The sequence below is a fragment of the Ceratotherium simum genome, chromosome 12 (assembly GCF_057802395.1).
Source record: "Ceratotherium simum simum isolate JZ-2026a chromosome 12, ASM5780239v1, whole genome shotgun sequence".
Lineage (NCBI taxonomy): Eukaryota > Metazoa > Chordata > Mammalia > Perissodactyla > Rhinocerotidae > Ceratotherium > Ceratotherium simum.
The window spans coordinates 13,167,329-13,190,157 of record NC_141911.1 but is presented as its reverse complement, the minus strand read 5'-3'; the positions used below and the strand labels follow the sequence as shown (position 1 = coordinate 13,190,157).

The 22,829-nt window shown below is 37.2% G+C and overlaps 1 protein-coding gene across 2 annotated transcripts in view; it reads right to left on the bottom strand.

Annotated features, from left to right (window-relative positions):
- Window positions 1-13,447: 13,447 nt before the first annotated feature.
- HPGD (15-hydroxyprostaglandin dehydrogenase) overlaps window positions 13,448-22,829 on the bottom strand; it is a 30,832-nt gene continuing 21,450 nt past the window's right edge. The window contains exons 5-7 of one of the 2 annotated variants that reach the window (XM_004433500.3): window positions 19,615-19,691; window positions 16,693-16,856; window positions 13,448-15,698 (exon numbers count right to left, since the gene is read on the bottom strand). In XM_004433500.3, the coding sequence (XP_004433557.1) occupies window positions 15,560-15,698; window positions 16,693-16,856; window positions 19,615-19,691 (380 nt within the window). In that variant the 3' untranslated portion in view covers window positions 13,448-15,559. The remainder of the gene's footprint in view (window positions 15,699-16,692; window positions 16,857-19,614; window positions 19,692-22,829) is intronic. The other variant, XM_087437410.1, reaches the window with a different exon arrangement.

Sequence of the window (22,829 nt, the reverse complement as noted above, 5' to 3'; positions counted from 1 at the left end):
GCTTACTATGTACCAGTGAAGTGCCAGGAACCATGGAAAGGCCTGCTTTTCTGTCTTAGGTTCTATGATTATGTGAAAAGCTCATTCATTGCTCAATTAAATCTGAACCAACAATGATTATGAACATCCGTATGCAGGCAATTAAATGCAGAAATCTATATCTTATGCTTTTATACTGGGCTAAATATGAAAAACATATTTCTCAGAAATTTATCCAAATCTCGTCCTACTATCTTTACCCTAAAACTCCCGTCACTCCCTCAGCCACCCTGATTTTAATTTTCTTCCATTTGCAGGAATTCTATCCTAACCATTGCCCTTGCATATTCTGCTACTCTCTTCAATATGGGGAAGATTTACAGATGAGGATAAAAGGGAACCAGAGTAAGCAAAAGCCAGGGGTTGGATTTGAGGAAGCCTATAATTCGACAAGGACTAGCCCAGATAAGGCAGGAATGGCGAATTGTAGTCTGACTGTGAAAGGCCTGGAATGCCTGGCTGGAAGTCTGCACTTCATGCCTCTGGAAAAAGGAGGCAGAGGGTTTTGAGCTGGGGAGTGACCTGCTTAGAGGCATATGTTACATTACACTAACATAGTATTTAAGGTTAATTGACTACGACAAACACTGGAGGCTAGAGAGTAGTTAGAGAAAAATCAAAATACATCAGCACATGTAAGATGTTATGAGAACTTGACTTTGGGCAGTGTAAGTGGATCAGAGAAAAAGGGATGGGAAAACAAAAGATCCTAGGCTAAAAAGATCCAACTTTCTGATTCAATTTCATAAAAGGCAGTATGTTCACCCTCATAAAACCCTAGGTGTCTACTCGTCTTATTCCCATAAATTTACACCATTCCCTCACTGATTAGATATAGGAAGAGGAAACAACAAAAAAGATAAATTTTATGATAACACTTTATTGGTCATCAGATAAGGATGATAACATTTACTTAAGAAAACTGATGCTCAAAACATCCTCAGTGCCAAGGAAACCTCCTCACCCCATCCCAGTGGACAGGAAGAATAGAGCAGGCCATTCAACTACCATTTTGTAAGCCTTTTGCCACAAAATCTGAATAAAATGTTTATTGGGTTTATCCAAAATTAGATGGCCACTGTGATTCATTTAAAAAGGTCCTTGCCAGAGGCTGGAAGTGGGCACCTAGGAGGCTGTACAATGGATGAGCAGCCACAGAAGCAGCAAAATAGGGCCACACAGTCTGGAAAGGCTCCTATCAAAATACATCAGATATTAAATAGGAGAAACTGTCACCAACCAGGTGCCTCAAAAAACTCAAAGGTGGCTGTGGAAGCAATTAGGAAGCAATTAACTCTTTTTCCAAGTTGTTTCTTTTCCTTTTGTATGTTAATGAGATGTAACCACCAGCCATCCTGAAACTGACCAAGCAAGAAACTCAAGGGAGATGTAACTACCAGCCATCCTGAAACTGACTAAGCCTGCCACAAGAGCTACACCCATGACCTTTGCCTTATTTTTAATGCAAAGATCTCTCCAGGAGGAGCTTAGGCCTCATTACATGGAAGCATGTTCTCCAACTGAGCCTGTGCAAGCAAATACCCACCTCTCCCTTTTGAATATTCGTTCCCCAACTGAAATAAAAGATCCTGCTTCCCTTGGTTTGGGGGCGCCATGACTTTGGAAATGATTCCTCATGGCCTCCTATTTGCTGCAAATACACTTTACTTTGTAAGACAACTTCCACTAGTGTAGAGTCTTATTTAACTCACCATGAGGCGAGCCCACTTGGTTTGGTAACAGAACCAGACACTTAAAAAAGTTAGAAAGAAAGCAAAATAGTGCACAAATACCATGACCCTTTATAATTAAGGAAAACATACCATGAGTGGTATTTACTTTGTATAACCTTAACTGCAAAGACCAGTATATAGTACCGTAAAATAGAAACAAAAGTTAAAAGAGATTTATAACTCTTTTGATCTAGCTTCCTACTTATGCAGAAATGCTGTGTACAAGATCCCTAATAGTGGCTAGTTGGTATAAGCCTCAACCATCTCAGTGATCAAGGAACTTTCTACTTCTAGGGCAAACGTATTTTATTTGAAGTATTTTAATTCTAATGGTACATTATACCACATCCCTTGCACCTTTGCTTATTCATAGTTCTGTTCTCTGAAGAAAACTGTCTATACTGTCTTCCTTAAGACAATTCCAAGTATTTGAAATTTGCACATTTCTCCCATTGCACTTAAGATAAAACCCAAACTCCAGATTTCCCAAGCCCTCTTAAAATGTGGTACTTAGATTCAAACACAATATCTTAAAAGTCATCTGATCAATACAAAGAAAAATGGAGATATGAACTTCCGGTGTTTGGGGAACATATTTTTTTAAGACAGTCTAGAATGCCTTAGCCATTTAACAGATGTTTCATTCATTCATCCAACAATATTTACTTAATGCACACCACATTCCTGGCACTGTTTTATATGCTAGGATTAGATGGAGAACAAAAACAGAAAAAGTTCTTGTTTCTATAGAGCTTATATTGTGGTAAAGTAGAAAAAAACATAATGAAGTAAAAACATGAATGACCAAGATAAATTCACAAATAATCAATGCTGAGAAGGTGAAAACAAAAACAAGGGTGGTGTGATAGCCTAGGGTAGATAGCTAAATGGTTAACCTAGATCAGTGGCCATGGGAAGCCATATGGAAGAGATAATATTAGAGCCCAGCCAATCTTGGAAATATATGGGAAGAGAGCCATCTAGGCAGAAGACAGAGTGAGTGCAAGGGCCTCGAGGGAGAGAAAGTTGGACATGTTCAAGGATCGGAGAAGCCAGTGAGCGTAGAGCAGTCAGAGAGGAGGAGAGTGAAGACAGGTGAGACCAGAGAGGGAGGAATGTATCCAAACTGCACTGGGAAATCATTGGTGGTCATAAAGAGAAGTGGCAGATGATTTAATTTACAGGTTGATCACTTATGCACCTATTTGTCTTCTCCAGGATCCACCATTATATGTACTGTTTTTTCTTCTTTCTTTTCTTCCTTTCATCAACTCATTACTATTATTCAGATTTCTTCTTAATTAACTTATTAGCTGTACATTTTTAATCTTGTATATTACACTAAGCATTCTTGATTTATTAATATCGAATATTAATTAGTAGTTTAACGAAATCCTAGAAAATATAAATACCTTAGAACACTTTAATTCTATTCCCACTTGGCTTTTGTGGTTTCATATATTTTAAATCCTCGAAGTCATTATTTTCATTGCTTAATAAAATAAATATTTGTTGTTATTTTCTCACACCTTTTCCTTTTCCATTACCCTTCATGCCTCCCTGCATTTTTCTTTCTCTATCTGGGGATCCTTTTTGGTTCCTGAAAAACTCATTGCTTGTATTTCTTTGAGTGGATCTGTTGTGACAAATTTTCTCAGTTTTTTTTTTTTCTGGGAATATCTTTACTGCACCTTCAATTTGAAAGGTTTTTTACCACATATAAAACTCTAGATTTTTGTTTGTTTGTTTTGGAACTTTGAAATATTATTTCATTGTCTTCTGACTTATATAGTTTCTGTTAAGAAGACAGTTGCCAATTTTACTTGTGCTTCTTTGAAGACAATGTGTCTTTTTTTCCCTTTGGCTGGTTTTAGGATTTCTTCGGATTGTGATTTTTACTATCATTTGGCAAAGTGTGCTTTTCTTCTTCTTGTCATTTTTATTGTTTCTTGAATTAGCTGCTTGAATTACTTTTGGAAAGTTTTTGAACACTAGTTTCAAATTTTCCTTCAGCCTCAATTTCTCTTTTCTTCTTTTCTAAAACTTTAATTGCACCTGTTACACTGTTTTAAGGTCCATATTTCTCTGCCTCTGTTTTGTGTATTTTTCATCCCCCTTTCTTTTTGTGTTTCAGTCTAGATATTTTTAATTGAATACTAGAAATTGTATATAAAAAATTATAGAAGCTTTGGCTGATAATTTTTCGCCAGAGAAGGTTTTCATTAGCTTATGGCAGAAAAGTAGAATAGTAGTATATCAGCCAAATATAATAAGGAATTAATCTGTTTTGAGTCTGGGTTTTAGTCTTTGTAAGGCCTGGTCTCTATTTCTGGTTTGACCTTATTTGTAGAATAAAGCCTCGTGGGGGCCTCAGATGAAAGCCTGGGCTATTTTCTATTACTTCACCACCATAATGTGAACTGATTTATTTATTTCTCCCCCACATGTGATACTGATGAGAGCTATGCCTAGCTTTTCAATCTCTTAGCACCCACTTTAGACTCAGTTTGTCTGCCTCCCAAACGGAGCTGCTTATGGATTGTTGAATGGTTTGTGGTGAAACTAGCTCAGATCTTGAGGCTTTCTTTTCTGTACTTCCTTTCTCTCTACAATCTTTTCCTCTCAAGTCCTGGATGCTTGGTAGTGCTAAACTCCATTTTTTCCCCCGAGCCATGTCTCTGTAACGTAGTAGCCATGCGCTGCTCTGTTTCTCAGCATCCCTTTGCATTTAAAAATTGGCCAGTGCCTCAAAGAAAAAGTAGCAAAAAGACTACACTCATTTCAGTAGGTTCCTTTTCTCTTCAGCATCTTGGTTCCTCAAATTCTGATTGCCTGGGTAACTTTCCCATGCCATCAGCCAGATTTTGTTTTTATTCAATCAAACTCTTTTCATTTTCCTTTTATCTTTTCTTTCTTTCCTTCTTCCCTCCCTCCTTTCCTTCCTCTGCCCCTTGCTTCTTTCTTTCTTGAAGCCCATCAAAGCCAGAGGGTACTTGGTAATTTTTATGATATTGAGCATACTGTTTTTAAAATATGTGTGTGTGTTTTAGGATTTTTACATATTTTTCTATACTAACTTTGTTTTCAGAGCCTTCCTGCCTCAGTTAGCATTTACTGCATAACAAAGGACCCTTATGTTAGTGGATTAAAACAGCAGTTTATTTATCTCATCATTCTGTGGGTTGGCAATTTTGGTTGGGGCTCAGCTGAGCAGTTCTGCTGCTTTGAGTCAGGTTTAGCTAATCTTGGATAGGGCTCACTCATGTATCTGATGCGGGCTATTAGATTAGCTGGGAATTGGCTGATTAGAGTGTTTTGATTCTCCTCTATGTGGTCTCTCATCCACTAGCAAGTTAGCCTCAGGCTTGTTCATGAGGTGGCAGGATGCCAAGCACAAAAGCAGAAGCATGCAAAAACCCCTTCAAAAATCACACAATATTGATTCTCTTGCGTTGTTCTGACAAAGGAGACATCAAGGCCTGCCCATGTTTAAGGGGTGGAGAAATAGATTCCAACTCTTGTTGAGAGAAGCTGCAAAGAATTATAACTATTTTTGGTAGTCTGCAACACTTGCTAAAGTCATCATTAATTCTAAAAATTTAAGTTTTTTTTGACTTTTGTACATTGATAGTCACATGCACTGCACATAATGATAGTTTTATTTTTTCCTTCATGATTTTTACATTGCCATTTCCTTTCAGTGCCTGATTGCACTGGATAGACCAGTACAATTTCAAATAAAAGCAGAGATAGTGGACATCCTTGATTTGTTCCCAGTTGCAGAGGGAAAGATTTTTTTAAACATTTCACCATTGATATGCTGTACTTTTTTGGTGGATACCTTTTATAAGACTAAGAAATCACTCTTCTAAGTTTTCTATACTTTTTTGTTGTTGTCATTATTAAGAATGTATGTTGAATTTTATGAAATGCTTTTTCTGTATATATTAAGATAATCATATAATTTTTGTTTTTATTTTGATAATATGATAATTTACACTGATTAAAATGGAATATTAGACCAAATTCAATTACTATAATAACCCAACATGTTGATTTCTGTTATTTTTTGACGTGGAAGAATATTTTTGCTAATTTATTTAGAATTTTTATATTTATGTTCATTATGGCAAAAATATGATTGCTCTATACTTTTTTTTTATAATGTCCTTGGCAGGTTTTGTAATCAAGGTTATAAGTTGGGAATTGGTCTCTTTTTTTGTTCTCTGGGAGAGTCCATGTATAGTTGGAATTTCTTCTTCCTTGAATATTTGTTAGAATTAACCAGTGAAGCCATTTGGGCAAAGAACTTTCTTTATGGAAAGGTATTTAATTATAGATTAAATAAATTGGCTAGTTTGCAGTCTCTTTAGTAGTTATCTGGTTAATCCAATTTTCTGTTTCTTCTTGTGTCCATTTTAGTAAGTTGTATATTTCTAGGTATTTGCCCTTTCATGTAAATATAAAAATTTACTGTTGTATATCTGTTAATAATATCCTTGTAATATCTTTTCATTTTCTGTAGGACCTGTTTTTATTCCTGAAATTAAGTGTTCATGAATTTTCCTTTTATTTACAATAGTGTGAGGTGTTTTACCCCTGTTTCATCTTATTTTAACTCGATGAACAGAGTGCTGCAGAATGAAAGAGTAACAGCTATAGTTAATAATCATTTGATAGATTTTAGTTTATTAGTGATGGTTCCAGCAGGAAACAAATGGCACTCTCAAAATGGGCAATTTGAAGAAAGTTTAGTAAAACACTTATTTATAAAGTTACCTATTTTGTTCAGGGAAACAGCCAGGGATCGTGTAGGACCCTGGGGCTAGTAACTGCAGGAAGTGTTACCACCCCTGGACCTGGAAGAGCAAAGGAGAGAATGGATTTCAGAATTAAGGGCAAATAGCTCTATGGAAAGGACTTCCTGACAGAGGCTGATACAGACAATTCAGGAATGAAGCTAAGGAAAAATACCCAACATCACCTTCCTCTAGTTTTCCAATCTCTTTTGAGAGCTCCTACTTTTTTTGTGTGTTGAGGAGGACCAACCCTGAGCTAACATCCATGCCAATCCTCCTCTTTTTTGCCGAGGGAGATTGGCCCTGGGCTAACATCTGTGCCCATCGTCCTCTACTTTATATGGGACACTGCCACAGTACCGCTTAACAAGCGGTACGCCGGTAAACCCCGGGCCACCACACCAGAGAGCGTGCACTCAACCGCTTGCGCCACTGGGCTGGCCCCGAGAGCTCCTATTGACTGAACCAAATCAGGTGCTGAAAGGCAAAGGAGTAGTTAGTCTTTTAATATCAGCAACCTAAGAAGGCAAACACAAGATATTCAACACATTTTGGAAAGCCATTTTGTTATACTTCCCAGCAGCTCAGAAACTCATGGACTATAAGAGCAGAATAACAAGTACTTTTGCAAGAAACCTGATCTTTCTTTGTTTTAAAAAAAAATCGAAGGAGGAAATAACAGAGTTGTCACCTAATAGATTAAAAAACTTTTTTTTGAGGACAGATTGCTATGTGCTTTTGGAATATAATTTAGAGGGAGTTCATAGAACTGAGTAACTATGGCAAAAAAACTCCTTTCATTCCCAGCTACTTATTTATGTGAACAAAGTTTCTTAAAACTTACTGCTATAATAGGAATAGATTTGACACTGATACTTATTTTATCCATAAAAAATATTTATATTTATCCTTGAATGCATGAATTATTTGGGAAAAAAGCCTCATTAGTAAAAATGCATTTCTGATACATTTTACTTTCTATTTAAAAATATTTATAAAAATTTAATACAGTTGTTATTTTGATAAACTGTGAATTAATAATTTTAATAATTCCAAATCTAAAGGAAATTTTTTTTTAGCATTTAAAGCCTTATATTAAATGTGTATGTGTGTTTATACTTGTTGTAGAGTGCAGTGATCATACAATAATTCCCAGGAAAACATTCTCTAGGATAACATTCTGCAGAGGAAGTGAATCTGAGTTAAAAAGTAAAACAGAACAATACAATATTTCTGACTGTTCAAAAAGAACTTGTTCTTGAATTTTAAAGTGGATGATAACATGTATAAGATGGTTATGATATTTATTTTCCCATTGGATATTTAAAATACGCAAAAAGGACATACTTTGTAACAATTTAAACTTATTATATTTAAACTTGTTGGGCCGGCCCGGTGGCTTAGCGGTTAAGTGCGCGCGCTCCGCTACTGGCAGCCGGGGTTGGGATCCCTGGTGCGCACCGCCGCACCGCTTCTCTGGCCACGCTGAGGCCGCGTCCCACATACAGCAACTAGAAGGATGTGCAACTACAACATACAACTATCTACTGGGGATTTGGGGGACAAAAAGGAGGAGGATTGGCAATAGATGTTAGCTCAGAGCCGGTCTTCCTCAGCAAAAAGAGGAGGATTAGCACGGATGTTAGCTCAGGGCTGATCTTCCCCCCACACACAAAAAATAATAAACTTATTATATTTAAACTTGAAAATATGAGAGAGGTATGGCAGAGATGGCTAGCTTCCACCAAGGATTCATACGCCCTTTCCAAAGAGTAGAGTTGTTGCTGGAGAGTGGCTCCCCAGGCAGAGGTTACATTTCCCAGCACTGCACCCTGACCCGTTGCATCTAGTTGGGGCCATCTGAGCAGCTCTCTGCACGGTTTGTGAGTGGCTGGAGTGGATAAGAAGCAGGTCCGCCTTGTCCACTCTGAGTAGATTCTGACGCTCTGAATGATGGTGGAGCCATTAAGACGGAAGAAACGTGAATCCCTGAATCACCCTCTTGGCATGCTGACCACTCCACACCTGTACTGAATTCTTGTGTCTGAGAGGAATAATTTTCTATTTTGTGAAGCCCCTGTGATTTTGGGATTTATCTCCTATAGCACTGAGCATTACCTTAACAAATACAGATTGATAGCAGAAGTAAAATGCTACCAAACAGGAACAATAATAAACAAAGATAACATATGTGGCGTTGGCTTAGTCGTGGGTGGTGAAGCTAGAAAAACAGAGGACCACGTTAAGCAAAGATAAAACATTTGATAAGTATATGGTCTTGCATGCCTACTCTGATTTCTAGGTGAAGAAGTTGGAAACAGAATGCTAGTGGTGTGTTTTGGTTACATTTAGCAAGGCATAGAACCAAGAGGTAAGGTCAGGCTGGTATTGGATAGTGTGCAATAAAAATGGAAAGAAAAGGAGAAGAGAGAATCCAGAAATTTGGAGGCTTTTGCGTTGGCAAAGTCAACTGGTTTTAGACTCCAAATGCAAAAAGGTAAGACTTAGAAATGTTTTCTGCTTAAAGATCCATTAAAGCATAATTCTGCCACAAATTGCACGTGTAGAGTTCTATCCAAGTCTGCTTATGTCAACATAACTGCCATGATGTTGAAAAAAGAGAATGGGAGAAGGAGGTGGAAAGAAATATATCAGGCTTGAGAATTATGAATATTAATTATAACTATTAAAGATATTTGGGTGTTTCTCAGGCAAATGAAATCAACTGGAAGAAAATAGAAGTCTGCTAATTTTTTTTGTGTGTGAGGAAGATCAGCCCTGAGCTAACATCAATGCCAATCCTCCTCCTTTTTTGCTGAGGAAGACCAGCCCTGGGCTAACATCTGTGCCCATCTTCCTCCACTTTATATGGGAGGCCACCACAGCGTGGCCTGACAAGGCGCATATCGGTGCGCGCCCTGGATCCAAACCCAGGCCGCCAGCAGCTGAGCGCACGCACTTAATCACTACACTATGAGGCCGGCCCCAGAAGTCTGCTAATTTTTTAAAGAATTGTTCAGGTAAAGAAATCACAAGCCAGACTAAAAAAGCCTTTAACTGTTTAAGACTTAAAACAAACCTTGGGTTTCGAAACTTGCATTGATAGAATAGAGTGTGTGAAAACTACAGAACTTCCCAGAAGATTTGGTACCAAAAAAAGGGAGGATAATAGAGCAAAAAGAACTTTCCTTAGGGGGCCAGCCCAGTGGCACAAGCGGTTGAGTGCTCGCGATCTGCTGCAGCGGCCCGGGGTTCGCCGGTTCAGATCCCGGGCACTCACCAATGCACTGCTTGGCAAGCCATGCTGTGGCGGCATCCTATATATAAAGTGGAGGAAGATGGGCATGGATGTTAGCCCACCGCCAGTCTTCCTCAGCAAAAAAAACCCAAAAAAACAAAAAAACAAAAGAGGAGGATTGGCAGATGTTAGCTGAGGGCCGATCTCCCTCACAAAAGAAAAAAAAAAAAGGAACTTTCCTTAGGGCAGAGCCAGAGCTCCCTCCCACCCAGCACAATGATAAAATCATTAATTCCAAATTGAAGATTGCAGTAATGTCAAGAAAATACCTTCCTTCCCGGATAGAGACCTCACAATGCCTACTTGTAGGATTGTATCTTTGCTATTGACCAGTGATCCCATCCTTCCCTTTTCCAAATGAGAGATTTTATTTTAAATTTTGTCTCTGCTTATCATTATAGAGTGTGTGTGTGTGCATAGGTTAGATAAGTGTCTTCTGAATTCATAGGTCACCAGATCACAAGAACCATAGCATCCTAATGGAGAGAACTGCGCATCTACTGGAGATCTGGATTTGAGTTGGATACAGTAACTGCATGGGAGTGAGTGTATTCAATGTGAGGAACAAGGAATTTATAGTGATATTAGGTGTGGCAAAGACAAAAGAGATTTGTTTGTCCATCAAAAATTCATTTCTTTCTATTCTTTCTATTGTGTAGAGTTGTTTCCGGGAGCTATGTGTCTACAGGGTCTACATTTCCCGGCATCCCTTGAATTTAGATAGGGCCATGGGACTACCTCTCACCAATGGGCTGTGAGTAAAAATAATGTATGTTATTTCCAGGCTGAAATGTTTAAGAAGCAGGTATGTCTTCTCTATTCTTTCTTCTCCAGTCTACTGGGTGGAAGTGAATGGCTCCAAAGCCCTAGATGGTAAAGCTACAAGGCAGAAGGATACTGAACCTCCTCATGGAAAGCTGCTCACTGAATACCAGCATTAGATTCTTGCGTGAGCAACGAAAAAATTTTATTGTGTTCAGCCATGAATTTCAAGGTTTGTCTGAATCCTCTGCTACTCTGACTCAATGATTACACAGTATATATGGTTCTAAAAACTACTTTGCAGGAGCAAAACATTTGAAAGCCACTCATGTAGTCCAGTTCTTCCATTCTTTCATTAAATATATATTTAATATATATAAGTATATATATTACATATGTCACACACATATATAAATTTAAGGGCAACTAAATAAAAATTTATTTAAATTTATACATTTAGATTTTAGATAATGGTGTCCGATTAGCATGCAAGTGCTTTAGGGCAAACTAAATCCAGGAATTTATTTACCAGTTTATCCTCTTACAATTTAAACTCAGCAGGTTGAGCTCAAAGATCTGACAGAATCTGATAAGATAGTCAACATGTTTTAGTATCATTGTGTCCTTTATAGCATCTATACAGAAATGGTGAGACTGTTTCTTGAGTACCTAGCTAAAGTCACAGCATAAGACAAATAAGACAAATCATCTTAAGGATTAGTGATAGGAATTAGTAATAAATCCACACATCTGTATGGCTAAATGCATAGGCTGTTACTTATATGCAAGGTGACTGCAGGGTCACTAGCTATTGTGGAACTAGACCCCAGAACATTGCACCATTTTATTCTTATGGAGTTAGAGTGATATCTTTACTTGTGACTCTTAAAAATAAGCTTTAGTGGGTGCTAAGTAGCAAGCTCAAATCCATGATTGTAGCAGGGAAAAGATCAAATGTATGTCATGCCTGTCATTTGCCTGTTTATTCTCAAATCCATTCCCTTCCATTACACTGCTCAGCTCTGTATCACAAGGGGCTGATCCTGCAAACTACATTTTTCTGACTCTCTTCTCAACCAGGAGACACCGACAGGATACTGAAGGGCAGGCAGATGGGAGATTTCAGGGTGTTTTCTTCTCCTATTCTCTCTTAAGGCAGCATCTTTGGCAGTGGCTGCCTCCTTCAGGGTTCCAACTCCCACTAGACGGCTCCTGCTCTGTAGTCCCAGCTTTGCTTGGCAGCCTCCCGGATGGTTCCTGGCTTCTGGTAATATCCTGGGTCTCACAGGTTTGGAAGTGGTAGTGCCTTCCTGCTGTGGCTGGGTTGCTTCATCATCCCATGTTTGGCTCTTTAGTAATTCCAGTACCTGTGTAACTAGTTCCCCATATTAGATTCCTTCAGCCTTGAATGCTATTTCTAGACTGGACCTTAATCAACATATGTCTGCACTAATATCTACATAGAACACAATATAGTGAAACGTGTATATAAATTTACCAACAAAATAATTGCTCAGTAATTATTTGTTGAATGAGTGAATAAATGTGTGGAAGTGATACTTGAAAACTGGAGTGAAAAAGATATTTTAATCGTTCCAAGTTAAACTTAGAAATTCCTATTAAAATTTAGTGTAACTATAAGCTGATGAGAAAATTTTAGTAAGAGGAATTAGGAGTGCTAATAAGTTTGAATGGAACCACAGGATTAAAATGGTAGCATATCAGAAATTCAAAAATGAAGGAAGTCTAGAGGCAAGATTGCAGTCAATATTAAAGCAAGTTTTTTTTTTTTTTTTTGAGGAAGGTTGGCCCTGCGCTAACATCTGTTGCCAATCTTCCTCTTTTTCTTCCCAAAGCCGCAGTACATAGTTGTGTATCACAGTTGTAGAGTTGTAGCTCCACTATGTGGGCCGCCACCTCAGCATAGCTTGATGAGTGGTGAGTAGGTCCACGCCCAGGATCCGAATCGGTGAATCCCGGACTGCTGAAGTGAAACGCACGAACTTCACTGCTACGCCACTGGGCCAGCCCCTAAAGCAAGTAGTTTTTTAATCTTTTTCACTGTGCTTTGCAGTAAGAAATAGATTTTATACTGAGAATGAGTACAATCACATGTACATGAGATGCCTACTGTATTTTCTATTCATTTTCTTCTATCATATCCTATCCAATGGGACACGCACAGTTTGAAAAACATCGATCTAGGCATGTTATAGGAGCCATGACAGTCTTTGCAAACTTATCCAAAGGACTAAGCATAACCCATCTTTTGTTCACCCTTTGTCTTTCTCTATAGTGGCTATCTATTGTTTTTGTTAACTCAGCATGGATTCACCCACTTTCTGGTAATGGCAGCATAATTTTCCTCTTGGAAACTAGTCCTCTTCTTATCTCAATCCATAGGGTTCAGGTCAATTTCCTGCCCACCTCTCCTGTCCCCCACCACTAATTCTACCAGCTCTGGGGGAGGCATGTCAGCTGATTCTGGTCAAGCAGATTAGCCATCTCTCTGACCACAAAGACTGTCTCAGTAGTTGGCACCTATGCTAAGCAAGGCCAATGAGCTCTGTTACCAAAAACAAGTCCTTGTTTTGCCAGACTGGAGCCTGGTGAGAATCAGGCTGTAGATCCTGGAACCCGTCATATGGAGAGAGTTACCTAGGAGGGAAGCTAACAAGAGGAAAGAGGTGGAGGACTGATGACGACATTTGTGACCCGGATCCAATCACCTTTTCCCGTGCAACAGTAAATTCACCTTCTGAAATTCTAATGTAAGAAAAAAGCTACACTTGAAATGATATTTAGTATGTGAAATGACTTAAACTTTATTAAAAATTTACATTTTCACATCTCTTCAGTATCCTAAATTTATGAACAGATAGAGCAAAAACAGACAGAAATCATCACATAATCACTTGTATCTTAAATGGTACTAGTATCTAAAATTATTTTTATACAGGAAAATTAAGTTTGTTGGACATTTCAATGTCATTATCAAGTCTCAATGTTTTTTCAGTGTCCACATATTTTTAGTTTTGCGGCTCTGGGAGCCCTATTTCATTTATTATGAAAAATACACTTGAAAAAAATACAAATTATTTACATTAGGATATTCACTGAAAAGTACAATGAAGAAAACTAAGGCTACCCCCCTCCCAGATTTAATATTTATTTTTTTCTTAACAAGTATATAGAGATATCATATAACATAGATTTATTTAAAGCTATTTATAGAGGATAAGTTTTAATGCAAAATAACTTTTTAAAATATAGCATCTTTTTCAGTTTTACTCAGTATTTTTAAATGTCTGCATAGTTTATTGATTTGAAAAAAATTAATTCAAAGCACAATGTCTATTGAAGGCTGCCAGTACAAAGAATTATCCATAAATGAAAAGTTTACACTTTCATTCCATACTGAAAATGTTACAGTAGAAAAATAAGTAAGATAAGTGATACTCCACATATCTCTATCATTCACTGGTCACTGCCACAATGTACAAACAACTGTGTGCCTAATTATACAATTTATCTCTATTAGATGTTCACTGATGTTCATTTCTTGGTGTTTTTCAAATACATTATGTGAACATCTAGACTACAGTTATTCATATTCAAATTGCTCTTTAAAAGTGAAGACAACAGTTCTTAATGGCAGAATTAAAACAGAGCAAGATCTGACAACACTCCAGTACCTCTAGGAAATCCTTACCAATCTCACATGAATGGATTTTGCTTCAAGCTGGGAGCTCTGGAGTTGGCAGGCAAAGTCATCACTTCTACAATATTTCTATGAGGAAATGATTGATTTGGGAATCTCGTGCTTTCAACTATTATTAGCACTAATTATTGCTTGCAAATAGTTTTACACAAAGCAGGTGCGTTGAGTGATCCTATCTTAAAATACCTGACAGGGAAAACAGCAAACATCACAGCTAGTTTTACTTCTTGTTATTTTGGCTTTGAGCCTACAAAAACATTTCCAGTTGAGGCTGTGACAAAATTGGTTTCTTCTCCTCAACTATACATAGAACACTAAGTAACTTCTGGAGATTGGAAAACGAGTTTTATTGACAGGTAGTCACTTTTGAAATCGGTACAAAAAAGTAATCTGAAAAAAATTACATTCGTATTTTTTTTTCTTAGTCAGTATATCTTAAACATAACATTGTAGGAGCATTAACTACCCTTTTTGCTATAACTGTTAAGAGTTTCATTCCTGAGATTTTTGGAGTCAATTACAGTTCTTAAAGTAAAGCAAAGAGGAAAGAAATGTTTTTCCCAGATGGGAGGCTGAACTATGGATCAACACCTCAGCCAGTTACTTTCTGTCATTTTTTCATACATCAGATTTTTTATTTGGGATATATTTACATTGCAATTTATTCATTAACTACTGGCCCCCAAATATACCACATCTTTAAAGAGCTGAAACATTCAGCTGAAAGATGGTATATAAGGAAAAGTTATTGTTACTAAACATTTGCCATTGTAGGTAGTCTCCCTCTTTAAAGTAGGAACATAGAAACAAAATGAGTTTTTTACATCTGGTTTGATTTAAATAATTCAAGTATCTCCTTTAAAAAATGATTCTGAAAAATATTAATATTTATGAACCACAAATTTAAATACATTTTCTTAAAGGCAGAATATTCCTTGAATATCCTTTGTTTTAATCATTACTTAGACCAGAGCAAAACCTGGCTCTGGTCCACATCATATTTTTGATAGTTCCTAATTTTTTTTCTCTCTATATAGTTAACTAATCATTTAGAAAAAAATTAACATCAAATGCATGAAGGAAAGCTTCAAACGATAACATTTCATTTAAAAAGCTATATTCAAATGAAGATATGGTCTGCATATGTTATTTGTGCTTATTTTCAGTTATGGCTATATAACTGAAAAGTTATGGGTATATAAGATGTTCACTGAGTTTTTGTGTGAAACGGAGTTGTATCATAGTCTTGAAAATGAATTCCCTTAGAAGTTGTGATCTTCATAATAGCGCCATTTAAAGCATCATCTTCAATGAGTGTTATTAATCCATTGGCAATCATTGATGGGCTGAAAATAAAGAAACATTGGTGTTTTAAAACTAAAGATGAGGCATAATTATCACTTCATTTTGAATTCTTTTTGAAGAATCTACTACCTTTAACATGTAATAGGGAAATGTATATCATGAAGCTATTGCTACCTCCATTTTTTATTCAGTTAGATATTAACTACATTATATGATAAATTTAGTGGTAGATTTCCATGCCTAACCTTCTGTCATTTTGACAGGAAGGATTTGTGAATTTATATTTGTTACATATATTGAGAAAATAATTATTTTCTCATCTTTGCCCTATCAGTAGAAGTATGTAGAGTAGAAGTATGAATAATTACAGCTAACATTTACTGAACGTCTATTATATGTTGCTGTTTTAAGTACCATACATGTACCAACTTATTTGTGGACTTTTAAAAGTCCCCTAAGTTTGTTCTAGTATTATCTCTATTTACATGTGAGAAAATTGAGGTGCCTAGAGGTTGACAGATAAGTTCATGGTGAGTGGTGGATCCAGGACTTGATTCCAGATGGTCTGGTTCCTTCAGCACAATAGCTATGACTCTGTACAGTGAAACTCTAACAGCTCTAACTCAGACATTGTTCACCAAACACCTGTGTGGATCAACTATTCCTTATGAAAATGGTTGAAGTCAGGGGGCCATATGAAATTTCACAAAGGGAATATGTGAATATTGCTTGGAACTTAGGCAGATAATGTATCATTGCTTCTAAAGGTAACTAAGCATCACCTTATAAACATCTGATTATGGCTAAAGGTATTGATGCATTATTTATATCTCAAAGCACAATTCATAATGTACAAACATATTCTATTCAGAAACCCAGAAAAAATATTTTCTTTCAGAGAGTTCACCAAACCAAAACTTTGAAGCTTGCATTACTTTCTCACATTTAAAAGCTTATTTTTTCCCTTTTTATTGCTTATGTCTAGATAATACTTTGCTCTACCATATAAAGGAAGAAAGGTATAGTTTTACTTACTCCAAAATTCCATAGAATTTCATCATATCCTTGATATGATCCTTATATTCTATATATTGTCCCATGTTTTCCTCTTTTTCAATGGATTCAAGGATGGGCGTATTAACAAAGCCTGGGCAAATGGCATTCAGTCTCACACCACTGTTCATAAGATTAGCTGCCATCTGCCAATTATAAGTAGAAGGTTGCAGGTTTGAGTAGTTTTGTAAACGTATAGCATAGGACAAACTGATAAAGCTATTTAAAAGACTCTGATGTGAAAAATACTAGTCAGATATCTTTCTAGTTATATAACAATGACAATGTAAGGTTAACTGATAGCAGAAAGTAAAAGAATATATATCTAAAGTGCTGAATTAATCCCTGAAAGCCTCACTTAATTTTTTTAAATCAATACTATTGGGAAACTCCTGAAAATACTTAATTACCTAAGCTGCTCTTATCTACTGAATGCTGCAGGACCTGAAAGTAAGAAGCTGAGGCTTAGAATTAATATCACAAAGTGTTTTTTCAAAGATTGGGGTTGTATAACAGGGAATATTTGCTTAAAAATCACTGTTAGTGGAAAGTTTTAGGGCTTTGATTGATTCTACATATACTCTTAATAATCTGCACTATCCAGGAGACAATGTCAGTATTTTCAGATTAACATTCTTTGGCTTAATTTTCAACCTATTGATTTTATTTGAACTATTTGCAAAACAAAATGTAGTCAATCCTCATGATTTGTGGATTCCATTTGCTTACTTGCTAAAACTTATTTGTAACCCCCAAACTCAATACTCAGGGAGCTTTGTGGGGTCATCTGTGGACATGCAAAGAGCATTGAGAAATTTAAGTTGCCTAACTCGGATGTTGCAGCTGAGGTCAAACAAACAACGTTCTGCTTTCTTGTTTCAGCTCTTATAGTATAAACAAGTGTCCTTTCTGCAGTATATTTAGTCCATGTTTTTCTCATTTTCCTTGGTGATTTTGCAATTTAAAATGCCCCCCAAGCATAGTGCTGCAGTGCTGTCCACTGTTACTAAGTGTATGAAGGCTGGGCTGTGCTTTATAGAGAAAACACTTAGAGAAGCTTCCTACAGGCATGAGGTATAAGCACTGTTGGCCTTGAGTTCAATGTTAATACATTTTAAATAAGGTATCTTTAAATAGAAATTCACATAAAACTAGATTACGTATTGATTGGTTGATCAAAATGTTGTGACCAGAGGTTCACAGGAGCTTAACCCTGTATTTCCCCTAGAAGCAGTGGTTCAGTATTTGCTATTCAGTGTTTGCAAGTGATTTTATAGAAATATTGCAAATAATGAGAACTGACTGTACAAATTTCCAGTCTTGTAAATATAAAATTTCTGGTCTTTAAGATTCAATCTGCCTTTTTTTTTTTTTTTGTGAGGAAGACCAGCCCTGAGCTAACATCTGATGCCAATCTTCCTCTTTTTTGCTGAGGAAGACTGGCCCTGGGCTAACATCCATGCCCACCTTCCTCTACTTTATATGGGACGCTGCCACAGCATGGCTTAACAAGCAGTGTGTTGGTGCGCACCCGGGATCCAAACCGCCAAACCCCGGGCTGCTGCAGCGGCGGAGTGTGCGCACTTAACCCCTTGCACCACCGGGCCGGCCCCTTAATCTGCTTTTTAATAGCTTTATGTCTTTGCAAATTAAATAAAAATTTCCAATCAATTTAAATTAAGATTGTTGAGAGCTGCTTCTTTTCCTTTTGAAGAAGTGTGTGAACATTTACCATTTACCCATCGGTTTTCTCCATCCCTATGTTTCTTCTCTTGTTGATATTTTCCTCTTCCTCTGTCTGGCCCCTCTCTTTGTCTCCCAACTGTTCTTCCCTCTTCTACCCTTGTCCTCTCTAATACATTCTCCAAATAGCAGCCAGAATAATCTTCTTAAAATGGAAATCTGATCTTGTCACTCTTGTATACAAAAGACCTATTGATGGCTGCACTTAGAATAAAATTTAAGCTCATTACTGGGGCCCCTAACCCCCTTTCTGTCTGGCTCCTGCTTATATCTCCAGTCATCCCTCATCCTACTTTCCCCTTGCTCATCCAGCTCCATTGAAGCTGCCCTGTTTTCAGTTATCATGAAAACGCAAGCATTCTCGCATCACGCTATCAACGCGTGTGCTTAATTAGGTCTAAAATATTTTTCCAAGCTCTGTGCCCCTTTCACCCTAGGCCTCCGTGGAGACATCGTCCTTGACCACTCTACCAAGTGAATGCCCGCCGCCCTGCCCCTCCTGCCCACCTTCATGCTCTCACTCATTTTTATCACATTCCAGCAACAGGTAATGTCTGGAGCACACTGCATACTCTACTTAGGAAGCCTGAAGTTAATAATGTTTAAATTGGGGGTCAATTTTATTCTTATTATTTTTTTGTGTATGTGAGGAAGATCAACCCTGAGCTAACATCCGATGCCAATCCTCCTCTTTTTTGCTGAAGAAGATTGGCCGTGGGCTAACATCCGTGCCATCTTCCTCTACTTTATATGGAATGCCGCCACAGCATGGCTTGACAAGTGATGCATCTGCGAGCGCTGGGATCCGAACCTGCGAACCCTTGGCCACTGAAGTGGAGCGCGCGCACTTAACCACTGCACCACAGGGCCAGCCCCTGGAGTCAATTTTAAAAATAAAGAACATCTTCCCATTATTTATCCTTAGGATATTTTTCAATAACACATCATGTTTAGAATCTACTTCATTTAAAAAATTCTTGATTTGGTCCTTCATGTGATCTGAAAACTATTTTTTATAATACAGATTGAAGTATAATATTACTTTTGTGTCTTTTAACCAGATGTATTGAACTCTGCATTTATTCCCCTGTACTTTATAGAATGCATGTCTCATATTGTACAGAAGGAGAAAAAGAGATATCGCGCTTGTTATGTCCTCACCGCTGCTGAGCGTGTGAATCCAATTATGCCATGCTTCGAGGCACAATAAACAGGCTGTTGTGCAACAGGCATGAGCCCTGAAACAAATAAAAAATTTAAACAATTTTATTAAAAAATAAGCAGACAAAACCCAGTAATTGCAACATAAATGAATAATTTGTGCCTGTTCCCTTTTAAGATCAATCTAGAAAATACAATAAAACAATCACCAGACAACTTTGTAAAACTCACTAGTCGTAGCATAGTTTATTCCTTCCATGACCTCTACTGTACTGTCCAGAATTTATGGTAGGGAAGTTATAGCCTAGGGATGCAGCCAAGAGTGATGTTAAGTTTTTCTGTCTTCCTGACTTTCTGTCAAGAGAAGTCAATGTAATCTAAAACACAAAAATGATCATCTTTATTTATTTATTTATTTATTTGTGTGGAGGACTAGCCCTGAGCTAACATCCGATGCCAATCCTCCCCTTTTTTCTTGAGGAAGAGTGGCCCTGAGCTAACATCCATGCCCATCTTCCTCTACTTTATATGGGACGCCACCACAGCACGGCTTACCAAGTGGTGTGTTGGTGCGTGCCCAGGATCCGAACCTGCGAACCCCAGGCTGCCGAAGTGGAGCGCACGCACTTAACTGCTTGCGCCACTGGGCTGGCCTCAAAAACGATCATCTTTAAATCCAGTAAGTTACCACCTAATTTTCAGTTTTTAAGTCCAGATTTTAAAAAGTATATATTTTAGGAGCTGGCCTGGTGGCGTAGTGGTTAAGTTCATGTGCTCCACTTCGGTCGCCTGGGGTTCGCAGGTTAGGATCCCGGGCATGGACCTACGCACTGCTTATCAAGCCATACTGTGGCAGGCATCCCACGTATAAAGTAGAGGAAGATGGGCACGGATGTTAGCCCAGGGCCAATCTTCCTCAGCAAAAAGAGGAAGATTGGCAACAGATGTTAGCTCAGGGCTAATCTTCCTCAGCAAAAAAAAAATAAATAAATAAATAAAAAATATATATATATATATATTCTACATTTTTTAAGGCTTCCAAATGGCTGAGTTTAAATTGCTTAAATGAGATTTGGAGATTATTATTTGTCTTTGCTATAAATTAGTATGCATTTCCCTGTCACCAATGGCACTGAATGATGCCTCTAAGTGTTTAAGAATATTAAAATTTAATTTCTTTTGATTTTGGTCTGTAGTAGATACCAAGATCTTCTCGCCCTATGAACTGAGAAAAGAAAATAAAAAATAAAAACGTGGTCCTATTTTATTTCCATTCATAATTATGTACTTAACAATAAAATTCAACCAATTTTAGAGTTGGTTTAATTTTCCATATATACACAATAGTAACTGTTCAAAAATATGATTAAATTCATAGGTCTGGAGAAAAAGTAGTACTATAGCAGGTAAAGCATCTTCCCCTACCTACTGGCTCAACCCTCCAAAAAGGAACAAAACAAGAAAAGCCTATTTTACTGTAGTGACTATTACTATCAAGCTTATTTCTCATAATAGTCAATTCTCTATCTAATCAACAGTGAAACCTTTAACTAGAGCCATTTGTATATTTCGGTTTTTAACCAATTTCTTGAATTAACTCATTTTAACATTTTTAAAATTTTTGATTTCTCTGAGCCAGGAAACAGTGATCCCTGATTACTATAATTTTATTAATATCAAATGTCATGCTAACAATAGTAAATTAGTCTGCTGAGACACGCTCATCTCCATCCAGCTAACTAGTCCTAGAACACCCACCAGTCAGTTGAGCATGTGGTGCCAAAGTTCAGCAATAAATGCAGACCTCAACCACTCCCTGGGTGCCTGCCAGGTCTCACTTTATAAAGAATGTTTGCTCAAGAGCAGTTTAAATCCCTGAGGATGGTAGATCACACGTAGTGGGTCCACCCAACGATCTCCAAGTACTGTAACATGTGGCTCTTTCCTTGTTTTGTTTTTTTTTAGATTAAGTAAAATATATAAGTTAATTAAGTTCGTTGGTGTCAGTCAACAAGAATTTATGATGCCTCCACAGGGTAACCAGGTGTATTAGGAGTTGGAGATAAAGGGGATAAATAGGTGCAGCCAGGCATTGCTGCTTCTTGCTCTTCGAAGCTAGTCATCATTTTACTCCTTAAATGTTTATGAGACAAAGGCAGTGCTTGTCGGATGGTGTTCATGGACTGCAGGAAATGCAGAGTGAACCTTAATTAGAGATAAGCTAGTTGACACAGCCAGAAAAAGCGCAAGGACGCTGTTCACAAATGTTGTCAAAGATGAATTTGGAATGAATTTTTGTTGCATATGTGGAGGTACTGAACTTCTGAACCCAAGCTAGTTCAAAGTGTCACAGAAGTGAAATAAATCAAATACTGTTATGTTAGTTCTGTTTAAAAAGCAAGCACAAAGCATACACTTTCCTTTCAAGGTAGAACTATAAATGCAACCAGAATGTGAAAGAATTTGTCTGCATTTTTAAAGTGGCGCTTGCTTTTATGAATCTTGTTGTAACATTCTAATGACATTTTCCCTGTTATCCTGCAAAATGTTTAGCTTGCATTGCTTTCACTTTCTAATATTAGATCAAAGCTGCATAAATCAATTTCAGACATTCAGAAATCAAGCGTCCTTTTTTCTTTTTTTTTACAGTTTTCTTGAGGTATAATTGACATACAATAAACTGCATATATTTCAAGTGTACGGTTTGGTAAGTTTTTTTTGACATATGTATACACCCATGAAACCACGGCCACCATCAAGATAATGAATGTATCCATCACCCTAAAAGTTTCCTCATGCCCCTTATCATCCCTTTCTTCTGCTTTTCCCCTCCCCCAGGCAACCACTGATCTGCTTTGTGTCACTAGAGATTCGTTTGCCTTCTCTAGAAGTTTATATAAATGTAATCACACAGTGTAAACTCTTTTTTGGTCTGACTTCTTTCACTCAGGATAATTACCATGAGATTCATCTATGTTGCAGTGTGTATCAATAGCTGATTTCTTTTTCTTTTTTTTTTCTGAATAGTATTCCACTGTAAGGATATACCCATCAATTGCATATACATTCACCTGTTGATAGATATTTGGGTTGTTTCCAGTACTGAGGTATTACAAATAAAGAGAATTCTATTTTTCAATTATTTTATTTAGGCAAGTTGTAGTTAATTTAGTTATTAAGTAGAGAGTTTTTCTATATCCCCCAAGCACATGTAG